A 12,280-nucleotide genomic window follows, 5' to 3' on the forward strand; every position below is an offset into this window, starting at 1 on the left:
AAAATTGATATGCTCAAATTTACCCTAGAGCTACTCTCTCAAATTAAGAGATCAATTGTAGTACTTAGGGATCGAATCCACAATGACTCTAGATTCACACAATAGATTTAGTAATCTTTTAATTATGCTAAACAGAAATATTGTAATTAAATTGCAAAATAAAACAGAAAATAAAAGAGATGTAAATTTAGATGGATGAAACGCTAGGCCTAGGGAAATCCTCAGGAAATCATGGAAAATTAGATAAATCAATTAAGCAAGCAGGATTCAACAATTAAGCACCGTTCTTGAACTCTAAACACAATTGTAAAATAAATCAGTTCTCACTGCAAATATTATCTAAGTTTTAAACCCCAAAACCCCAAAAGTCCAAATATCTTTGCAAAATTCAAGTTAAAAACCAGCAATAAATTCTAGTTTAGATAAGTTCACAAAATCACTTATTCAAATCTCTTTGCAAGGAGTAATTTTGCTCACCAAAGGTTTTTGTCAGGAAAATCAATTATATTCTCATATCAATCAATAATCCTATGATCTAAATCCAGATGACTAATCAAAGATCTAGCATTAACAACAACCTATGGTGAAGAACAAGAAAGATAATGAATCCAAAATAAACAGATCTAATAATCCATGAAATCCCTAATTAGAAACCCTAAACCTAACAAGCAGATCTACTCAGACATAATTGTAAGAACACAAATCATGAAGAAAATAGATAGCATTAAGAGATTAAAGGAAGAAGAAAAAGGAGTTCTGAATCTTCTCTGACAGAATCTTGATTCTTCTCTCCAAAAGCTCTCTAAAAATCTCTCAGAGTTTTCTCTCAAAAAGGTTGCAGGAAAAATAAAGCTTCGGTCTAAACAATGACCTAGAAATCCTATTTCTATTCCTAAAACACGTCCAAAGACTAATGATGCAAATATGGAAAACTTCGGGGCAGATTTGTAAATCTTCAAAACTTGTGGGAAAACCTCCAATTTGTCTTGTGTCTTTGTGTCGACCGATGCCATTTGTTGCATCGATCGATGCTTACTCTTGAACTGGTCTCCCAACTTCGTAGCTCAGCCTCAATGCTTGATTATACTCCAAATCCTTCTATATAGCTCCATTATGCTATCATCCATGCTAAATCCTATAAATACTCAAAAGACTCTAAAATACCAAAAAGACTCTATAAATAAGACTTATATCATGGCTAAAAACACCTAAAAACCATGATATATCAATTATTACCACGCTTGTTTGACGTTTTATTCCGGAGACATCTTCATTTTTGTTTTAGAGCATGATTATCTTGATTGTTATCAATACATCCTCTAGTAGATGGATTGACATCAAAAATATCTTCAATTATCCTTTTTTTTTTTTGTAAGATTCCCTTTCAAGATATGTATGGTTAAATTTAATGGGTTGGAAAATTAAAAAGGAAAAAAAAAGTTGAATTTGTTACCATTTTCTTAGTTGCATAGTTGAAAGCTAGGGTCCCTATATTTTGTAAAATAATATTAGTCAATGATGAAAAAATATGTATGTGAAGCTGAATATGAGTTTTATACTTATTGATTTATTTTGTTGACCCATGCCTCTAGTGTAGCTAGTTTCAGCCGCATATGAGGTTCATCTCTAAGTGCCTTCTCCATCATAACAATCTGATCATTGTTCATAATAGTTCTATTTCTTTTGTTGGGTGAGTTTTCATTTTTTCACAGTTTCAATTTCCATCTCTAGTGCTCATGTTTGAAAATTCTAATTGAGTTCGATACATTGGAATGACCTCTTCCTCTCTCTCTATATATATGACAAAAATATGAGAGACTACATATCTTAATATTTAAATTATTTTTCTTTTAGGATTAGACAAAGAATTCAATATAACATAGGATTGTTTTGTATAAATATAATTATTGTAGAAGGATTTTATTTATGAACTACATGTATCTTTATCGTAAAGTTATCTTTATAATTTATTTTATGATTAGTAATTTTTTTATTTCTTGATTTTTTAAAATTGGAAATTTGTGTAAAATTGACATTTGTCATGATCTAGTGAGTTAGTAACTTTTGAAATTGACACATGTCACGATCTGTTGAGTTTGTAAGATTTTTTCTTTTAAAATTATAAATTTGTGTAAAATTGACACTTGTCACGATCTGATGAGATAGTAACTTTTGAAATTGACATGTGTCATAATCTCATGAGTTGGTAACTTTTTGAAATCATACTTTCTATAATAATTTATTTGACTCTACAACATAATCTCTAATAAGTAAGTTGAACATCTTTTGTCTCTCTTTGAAGGTATGGGAATGGTTTTTTAAGGCGTGTGACGGGAATGGAAGGATACCTCTTCGCGATGGCTTGATAGATGTGAAGGATGTAGAGGAATGCCTTGTCAAGGGTAATTGTAATAACTCTATATCAAACTACCTGCCTGGACCGTATTACAATGTCTCCTTGCATCGGCTAAATCAAACTCATCTGGGTTGGTGATCAGTATGTATACTTGATGATCTCTGCACAAATTCTCGTAAAACCCTTTCCCCCCCCCCTCTCAACACGCGGACTAACGATTTTGTGATGAATTTCCGGCAGCTAATGGTGTGGAGGTAACATTACTAAACAGCCCAAAAGACAGAGTATTTGTGTGGCTTGTTGGGCCTTTACTGATAATGAAAGATTAGATAAAGAACCTGAAGCTGACTAAGGATGAAGAGTTTTGCCTAATGAAATTGGTAATAGTATGCAAAAATGAAAGAACGGAGGACTGGGATAGCATCGGGTTCCTGTCAAGCGATAGAGTAAGAAAAACACAATTGCAAGCCATAATTAGAAGGTATGCACCAAACATCAGCAAAAAATGGTATCTCTCTGTATCATTAATTTGGGGACGTCTTCTTTAAATACTTTTCTCATGTTATGAATGGGTTCCCATATGATAATTCAGAACATTCTTCAAAATTGAGAGGCTTTTTTTGCAAAGTTGGGATGAGCCTCTAGTGATTTCTTGGTCATTGAGGCAAGTCTTTTCTTTCCATGGCAGGCTGCAGGGATTGGTGGCATCAATGTCAAGAATACCGACGTTTCGACCCAGATTCATGAACTTGGTCAAAGTGTTGTACATCGAAGCTCTTGAGATGGGCGCGTCAGGTATTTGGGCTGATGGGATCCTCAAACCCAACAACGGCCAAACAGGAAATCCAAATCGGACCGAAACACCAGAGATGGATGTTGTATAAGTAATTATGGTATCCGATCTTTTTCACAAACTCAGTAGTATTTTAGGATTTTTGTTGTATACATATTATTAAGTGCTTTTTTTTTTTTCTGTTTTTCTGGTTTGATAAATCAAACTTACAAATTACTCACCGTTGATTGTTTTTGGTTTGGTTAAAACCAAAAAAAACTAATGCCTTTTGATTCATTGGTGCATTAAACATGTGTTGCTTGTCTCCATTACATTAAAACATAAACCATCAAAAGGAAGTGTTTAGACTTTAGACACATTTACACCATATCCACAACACCAAACGCGTAGACGCATTTGCGTTATTAACTTCTATAACCGGCTAAGTGATACAATAGACCAAGAATACAACATTACATTGCTGCAGTATGCAATAGTAATACACTAATACTAGCGCACATTACGTAAATATACCTTTCTTGTTTTTGAATCTAACTAATCAACTTACTTCCCCCACACTTGTCGGTTTTGCAAAATATTCCCAAATTTTGAAGTAAATAAAAAATAATAGTTCAACTTTGCATTGGTCATGCTATCTTCATGATGAATTACTTTCCCCTTCAATATACTATTTTTAATTCTCTTTGTAGGTATTATTTTACTAAGTTAAGTAAAGTTTCGTCATCAACCTTTTCCTTTTTGCCGAAAAATCTCTTCACCTTCTCTCCCAATGTCCGATTATATATCTAATATCTTGTAGCTTTTGTTTTCTATATATATCTTTCGAAAGTCGTCGTCTCGTACTGTTTTTCGTTTAAGTCGTCACTTCATGATTGGAGGAAGAAGAAATCTCTGAAATGGTATACGATTTTGGTCCTCAAATTGTTTGTATACCATATATATAATCCTAGGCTTATCCTACAATAAATAAAAGCTAAAACAAATTAGAAATCACATTAATTTTTTTTTGTATGATCTGTGGTTCAGTACCTTTTGAACCCTACCCATGAAGGGGGTCCAGGCCATGTAATATGGTTCCCTCCTAACGATAATCGAAACCAGCACCTCCACATGAGAGATTTACCACTGGGCCAACATTATGTTGGTAGAAATCACATTACTCTTGTTAAAATATTTATAAATGTATCGTTTACCTCTGTATATCCGTATGTAAATATATATATACTAGATAGTGATGATATACAACGCGAAAAAGTTTTTTTTTAAGTAAATTTTGATTTATTAGTTACAAATAGTTTTTATTTATTTATTCTATACTTTTCATAATATTGTATATTCAATTTACTTAATTTTGTACTCCAATTTTGACTGGTAGTCGGTACCACTATTTTCGTTTGGATACAAGGTAAAATCTAAAAAAAATCCAATAAAACCTATATTGACATGTAATCCGATATTACAAATTGATGCGATCGTTTTAGAGATCTTAATATACCAAATTTACAATAGTGATTAGTGTTAATATTAACATCATTCTAGTTATTGGTATAACATGTTAGTATATATTAATTTTATATACCAAACTTACAAATAGGTTAAGTTTTATTTATAGGTTAAAATTCTCTTCTTTTATATAGGTTAAATTATATCTGAATTTGCAAACATTAGGCTGCATGTTAAATCTGGGCAATATGTGTAGAACCAGAAAAAAAGAAGGAATGAGGTAAATTCTTTTTTATTTTTAATAAATTTTCTTTGTTGATGTAGTTTTTGATATGAATAGTTAACGTTATACACTTAGTGTCGTTTATATAGGAAATATTGTGTATAAAAATTATGTTTTAGCGAATTAAATAATTTTTCTTGTTTCCTAAGATTTCTGAAACAATAAATCAAATATGTTAAATAATTTTGAAAGTATTATATTATTATTTTGTAAACCAACATAAGTTTTTTTTTGTCAACTATTGGGCCACAACTGGCCGGCCCATTAGCCAAATTCCTACATTCGTAGGAGCCGGGACCAACATAAGTTTTTTTTTGTCAACTATTGGGCCACAACTGGCCGGCCCATTAGCCAAATTCCTACATTCGTAGGAGCCGGGACCAACATAAGTTTTTTTTTGTCAACTATTGGGCCACAACTGGCCGGCCCATTAGCCAAATTCCTACATTCGTAGGAGCCGGGACCAACATAAGTTTTTTTTTGTCAACTATTGGGCCACAACTGGCCGGCCCATTAGCCAAATTCCTACATTCGTAGGAGCCGGGACCAACATAAGTTTTTTTTTGTCAACTATTGGGCCACAACTGGCCGGCCCATTAGCCAAATTCCTACATTCGTAGGAGCCGGGACCAACATAAGTTTTTTTTTGTCAACTATTGGGCCACAACTGGCCGGCCCATTAGCCAAATTCCTACATTCGTAGGAGCCGGGACCAACATAAGTTTTTCATTTGGTAATATGCCACATCAAAGATGGTAAAAGTTCTATCAACATTGTTTAAATAAGTATATAGAGATTTGCGTGTATGAGTATTTTTAAATCCGAATTGATTAGGAATTTTATTGTATTTGATTTAAAGTTTGACAAATATTAAGTTTTTTTTCTATAATTGTTTTGTAAAATTATGTCAAGGCAATTAAAAATAAAGGTTTGGATTGTAACATCACCTAAATAAGGTGGTTAATTTTTTTTTTATCAATTGTAGAAAAAACCGTTAAAGAGAAGACGATCATAAAAATGAAAAAGGAGTTGAGTTAAAACAAACGGTTAGATAATATTAATGATTGATAATATACGCTTAACTAGTAAAATATTTTAAAGTTTTTATTTTTTATTTTTTAAAATTTTTAAAGGAAATAATAGAAATAAACAAATATTTTTTATAGAAAATAAAAAAGGTTTAACCTTCTAATTCCTTCTTTGAATCTCTATTCCAATCACTTATTTCATCCATTCAGCTGTTCAGTAACTAAACGATTCAATATTAATTTATGCTACCAATAAAAACTAAAATAAAAGTAGAATAATTTATTGTTAGCCCAAAAAAAAGGAGTAATCGATCGAAACAAATATTAAATTATAATATTCTCAATCTTACCAAAGAAATATATAAAATAGGTATAAGTTTAGTAGAACCATAAGCTTGTAAACTAAATAATGTTAAAGGTGTCCTTGGACCTATCAATGTTAATTACCAAGCAGGCACTCATGAATTTTTAGTCTTTTGGGGACAAAATCACAAGTAGATAAGATATAACACGTGGACGATCAGTTCCGTGTGGTGATTCACACATGATCGCTCCTGCCAACAAAATAAACTTTTTTTATATAAACATGTGAACCAGTAAGTACTAATTAAGAACTAACAAACGAAAACATGTAATCCAACTATAAATAATAGCACTGCTTCTGCTTATAATTAAGATTCAAAACTAGTATCTTTTGGGTATTACATATATTTATAGCTTAACTGGAAAAACAAAATGAAAACTCCTCTCAATAGTGATGCTAAATCAAATTACTGAATTTTGGTATATCAAATTATCAATAGATTGTAGCATAATGTTGGTGATCCATTTATAATGTGTTTTAGCATATTATTAATCAATATACACTACTGTACAAATAGAAATAATGCTGATCAAAAATTCAGGAGCTAATTATTTTATATGTTTCTATCAAGAGGCATATTATCAGTGGAAGTCTTTTGATTTAGTGTTCAGATATATTGAAAACTTTTACACTAGATCTTAGATTCGATTATAAGAGAATGCAGACTTTTATATTTAATGGTGCTAAAATTATCGGGGTCCAAAGAACCGTAGACATAATCGTTCGCCGTGGCCTCGTATGTCATGAAAAGAATATATATATACATAGTAGACATGTCGTACATGCAGAGTCATTCGTTGTAGATCGAAGTGTTTGGAAAGAGCAATACGTCCTGAAATTATTGCTTATGGGAAATTTCCATCTATATACTCTTGTGAGTTGAATATGATCATAATAAGATTCAATCAAATATATCTCTCGTGATAATATAATTGACGACAAAGCATATATATGGTGTAGATTTCACATACAAGAGTTACACAAAAACAATAATGAAAAATTACTTGACAACAAATATCAACTAAAGGCAAATATATCGAAAGGCAATGATTTGATTAACATATTTTTATGTTTCCATTGAAAAAACTTTTATATTCATACAATTACAAACTTGACCTAATAATCCTCTGCAAATTTTGAGACTGTACAAACGTTTGCTGTCCATAACTCCATGTGCAATTTAATGAACCAAAACAAATATATATGTGCATCTATAGTAAAATTATTTAACTCCACACACTTAGCTCTTAGCAATAAGAAAAAAAAAAAGAACAAAACAAAATAATCTTATTATAGCACTACGGATATTGTTGTATTTTCCTTCTTTTTTTTGTGTAAACGACAACTGGGGACAAAACCAACTGGACATTTTTAAAAATTTGTTTTAATTTTTTTTTAACAAAATAAAAATAAAATAAAATGGAAGAACAACTGGAAATAAAAATTATTCTTCGTGTTTGATAATGTGATGTTCTCTTCCTTGAAGATCTTTGCGCGTCATTGATGTTTCTTCTCTCCTTCTTCAATCATTCATCCTTAAATCTTTTTTTTCTATCTTTCAAATATTAATCTCCAGATGTTTTTTTGACTCATAGAGATTTTTTTTTTTTTTCTATCAAATTACTCTGTTTGAGATCTCTGTTTCAACAGGCTTGGGAGAATCATGTCTTTGAGATCAGAATCTTCCAAGGCAGAAAAGTTAACAGAGGATCCAGTTACGTACAAGACGGCACAGAGCAGCGTGACGTGCATCTACCAAGCACACATGGTTGGATTCTGGAGAAACGTTAGGGTTCTATGGTCTAAAAATCTTATGAACCATTCCTTAACCGTGATGGTCACTAGCGTACAAGGGGATATGAATTACTGTTGCAAGGTTGATCTTAAGCCATGGCACTTTTGGAACAAGAAAGGATACAAATCGTTTGAGGTTGAAGGAAACCAAGTAGATGTGTATTGGGATTTTAGGTCTGCTAAATTCAATGGCGGGCCTGAGCCGAGCTCAGATTTTTACGTGGCTCTTGTATCGGACGAGGAGGTTGTTTTATTGTTGGGTGATCACAAGAAGAAAGCTTTTAAGAGAACTAAATCTAGACCTACCTTGGTTGACGCTGCCTTGTTCTACAAGAAAGAGAATGTGTTTGGTAAGAAGAGCTTTTCGACTAGGGCGAAGTTCAATGATAGGAAGAAAGAGCATGAGATCGTAGTGGAGAGCTCGAACGGGAAGAAGGATCCTGAGATGTGGATTAGCGTAGATGGTATCATTTTGGTTCAGGTGAGAAATCTGCAGTGGAAATTTAGGGGGAATCAAACGGTTTTGGTGGATAAAGAACCTGTTCAAGTGTTTTGGGATGTGTACGATTGGTTCTTCAGCACGCCCGGTACAGGTCACGGCTTGTTCATCTTTAAACCAGAGAACGGTGAGAGTGACGCTAGCGATGGAGGAACCAAGGATAGTAGTTCTTCTTCGTCTTCGTCTGAGTTTTGTCTCTTCCTTTATGCTTGGAAATTGGAGTAAGTCTAAAATGTTTTCAAACCAAAGCTTGCATTCTTTTTGTTGCCTGACTGTAAATTCACATTCAACATCAATCTTAGCGTGTGACCCACTCTTGATAATTTGACTAGTTCAAATTTACCAAGACGTGAAAAAGGGTTTGTTTTCAAAGACAGGCTGTTTCTCCCACTATTCATTAGTGCAATGTGTAACACTGACCAAGACCTTTTGATTCGTAGCCAACTCAGAAGACGATCTGATGAAGATGGAAATATTGTAAGATTGCTTGCTTGACTTTAGAATCCTCTGGTGTAAACACAAGTTCTTGTCAATCTCAAGATTGTACATGTTTTACCTGAGAAATTGCAGTCTATTACTACTTGAATGATGTACCCAACACAGTACGATGTACGCTGACTCGCTGAGAAATTATAAAATATATCCGATAAGCAAACATTACCATAAATGTAATGAAGAACTTTGCCTGCTCTAGCTGCACAAAATTTCAGGTACACTTATCTCTCTACATCAAAGAAAAGCTCTGTTGATCCTCAAACATGTGACGTCTAGCTGGAGAGGAACAAAACAGGCGAGGCCCAAACAACCAACTGCCCGAGTACCAGCTGCCAAATATATCAGTCTATAGGGAACGGTATTGTTGGTTAGGAATGGGACCAACTACTAATGCCCAATAAAGTCACATGGATACACTGATAACCTAACTTTTAGATGGGTTCCAAGTTTTCTTGGTTAAGAGCCTAGTATGGGATAGGTTAGTAGTATCTATTCAAAACCACGATTAGGATAAGAGAAAATTATAATCTTATATACAATTGTGTTCCGAATCTCGCGAGAAGAAAAATTCATCAACTCAGCAACTTACAAAAAGTAACTCAGTTTAAGACACCGAAGTCTATGCTAGTGACATCTCGAAGAAAAAACGAAGATGTAGGAGAGGTACATATTAGTAGTTAAGAAGAAACGTTACATTAGTTACGGAACATACAAAACTTTTCTACAATTACCAAAGCGGAAACAAGTGGAACAAGATGGTTTCCACGCTATCTATCAACCTACAAACAAACAACCATATCTGATAACAAGTTTTGATAATGCTTACCAGAGAGAGAGAGAGGGATCAGCTTGCTGCTATGTTGCAAGTGCCGATTCCGTCTCTACAGTCATTGGTAAGATCATTGAATGTTTCAATCTGCTTCTTCCCTCTCAAGAACACTTCTGTATCAACAGAAGCTCTCATGTAACCGTCAAACTCGACTGGGTTTCCTCCATTAAGCTTCGTTGTCTCTGAATACCATTCGCTGCTCTCGTCCCAAAGATCCTTAAACTCATCCAGAAAATGGGGTTTATACTTATCTTTCAAAGGGTTAAAGAAAGATACCTCTGGTTCATTTGTTGCAATATAAAGATTCCTTCCTTGTTCAATTTTGTCCTGAAGGGTAGACAAGATGGAGCTTGATGAAGTATCCCTTTCAAGATTAGGCCAAACCTCCTTGTTTCTTGCCTTGTCCCCTCGCTCAATGTGAATAAAATCATAATCCCAGTTTAACCTGGAAGCAATCGCGGAGACGATCTCTATCAGTCGTTTAGATTTCCACAATAGATGCCATGGCCTTTGCACAACAGTTTCTGTCTCCCCTTCACAAACTCTGTACCAATAGTTATCTGGTTCTACAGCCCCGAACTTCCTCATGACCAATGCGTCCTTTACATCAACAAGCTTCATCGGTGTGACCCTCAAGTCTTCAACGAGATGAAGGTTTAATCCGTTCTTCTTATACCATTTCCCCCAATCTGTCCAAAACTGCACTTGGTCTAACACAGAAGCAGCCTCTTTCAGATGCTCAAAATCAAAGTAAAACCTGAAGTCCTTCCCTTCCTCGTTCTGACCAGACAAGGTATAACCCGAAGACAGACAGAGAGTCAAATCCATCACTAATGTCCTATTCAAATACTGTGCTTCCCCTAAAGCACACAAGAAACTCCACAAGAAATGGTTCATACTCTTACACCTATCTCCACCACCAACGTAAACCAAGTAACGACCTTGTATAAACGCAGTCTCAGACTCAACCACAGGAAGTGAATCATTAACTCCTTCACCAACCACAGGCAATGAGAAATCATCAACCTTACCACCAATCGTTTTCTCAAACCCGGGTTTCAAACTCCTCTTCCTCTTCCTAGCATTCACACCTGAATGATACTCACCAATCCCCATCACACTAACACTACAATTCTCAGACTTTTCAATCACAAACCTACGGTAATCCTTATAAAACGCAGCCGTTTTGCCATCCTTAGGCCTATAACGCCAAGCCATATCACAAGAGCTAGCACCTTCCACAGCTGCAGGTTTACCAAACTTATAAAAGTGAATGTCTTTGAACTTGTCTATAGTAGCCTTCATCATCAAGTGGAAAACTTCAGGATCTTTGCAATCAATTGGGATGCTGATATCACAATCCAGCTGATTCGCATCGGAATCATTCTCAGAAGTCTCGACATCAGCTATGTTGATGAATCCAGCGAACGCGGTTTGGTTCGCCGCCATGAAATCTTCGCCGGTTTTAACAACAGTGTCATCGGATTGAAGAGTAGCGTTTGAATTAGATGTGAGGAAAGTTGTGATTTTGTCAGATGGGTGAAAAAGCGGGTCTTCTGGTTCGTATGTAGCAGCGATAATGGTAAAAACCACGACTCCAGTGAGCAACAAAGAGAAGCCTATGCTTCCGATTAAGTTCACTGCGCTTTGCCCTATATTTTCTGGTCGGAAGCTTCCCCCTCCGGTTCTGGATCTTCCTAACATCTCTTTTTTTTTTTTCTTTTTTCTTTGTCTCTTCTCAGGATCTCTACACGAGTACAATGAATGTCATTCTCAGAGAGACAAGTACCAAGATGCAAGAGTTTTGGTCTTTCTGAAGCGGAGGAATCGAAGAGCTTTTGGTAGGTTCTTTGTAATGTGTTAAAACCACATGCTTACACGTGTAGATGTGGAGCGACTCTACTTGCGTCGTCATCGACCATGGCAAAAAGACGTCACTTTAGATCTCACGTTATTTTATAAAATATAAGTTTCCATGTAATTAGATAGATAGAATACGTATAAGGTAGAATTAGGTAGAGACTGAATGTAGTTGAAACACTGAAGAGGATTGGTACATGCAGTCCTCGTTTTAATTTAAGAGAAATTTGGACTTACATCCACTTAAACAAAATTTAATAGCACACATAGTTACTTTTAGCTATTGCTACACTTTGTGGGTGTATAATTACTTTAATACCCTCTAACAACAAGTTTAATAACAAAAATACTATTTTTTTTTTTTGCTAACAAAAACTGTTCCTATGTATTTAGTATTGTATGGATGCCCATTATTGGCCCATTAGTGGACTTGTAAACCATAATATGTATCCCTATATATATGTTATATCATATGGAACAGATAAAATAACAAGAGAACATTTGTGGTTGAACATTTTTTCAGATATAAGTGGATG

The 12,280-nt window shown here is 34.4% G+C and overlaps 2 protein-coding genes across 2 annotated transcripts; one reads left to right on the top strand and one right to left on the bottom strand.

Annotated features, from left to right (window-relative positions):
* Positions 1-7,675: 7,675 nt before the first annotated feature.
* Positions 7,676-9,217, top strand: LOC104773443. The gene has a single exon (XM_010498055.1). It carries the CDS (start codon positions 7,931-7,933, stop codon positions 8,783-8,785), a length of 855 nt encoding a protein of 284 aa, XP_010496357.1. The 5' UTR covers positions 7,676-7,930; the 3' UTR covers positions 8,786-9,217.
* Positions 9,218-9,623: 406 nt separating this feature from the next.
* On the bottom strand, positions 9,624-11,721 carry LOC104773444. The gene has a single exon (XM_010498056.2). It carries the CDS (start codon positions 11,586-11,588, stop codon positions 9,900-9,902), a length of 1,689 nt encoding a protein of 562 aa, XP_010496358.1. The 5' UTR covers positions 11,589-11,721; the 3' UTR covers positions 9,624-9,899.
* Positions 11,722-12,280: the final 559 nt, after the last annotated feature.

Source organism: Camelina sativa, unplaced genomic scaffold (genome assembly GCF_000633955.1).
Source record: "Camelina sativa cultivar DH55 unplaced genomic scaffold, Cs unpScaffold00544, whole genome shotgun sequence".
Classification (NCBI taxonomy): domain Eukaryota; kingdom Viridiplantae; phylum Streptophyta; class Magnoliopsida; order Brassicales; family Brassicaceae; genus Camelina; species Camelina sativa.

Bases quoted from the DNA above. Each gene is read 5' to 3' on its own strand.
- LOC104773444 (XM_010498056.2), bottom strand. From the start codon at position 11,588: ATGTTAGGAAGATCCAGAACCGGAGGGGGAAGCTTCCGACCAGAAAAT.
- LOC104773443 (XM_010498055.1), top strand. From the start codon at position 7,931: ATGTCTTTGAGATCAGAATCTTCCAAGGCAGAAAAGTTAACAGAGGAT.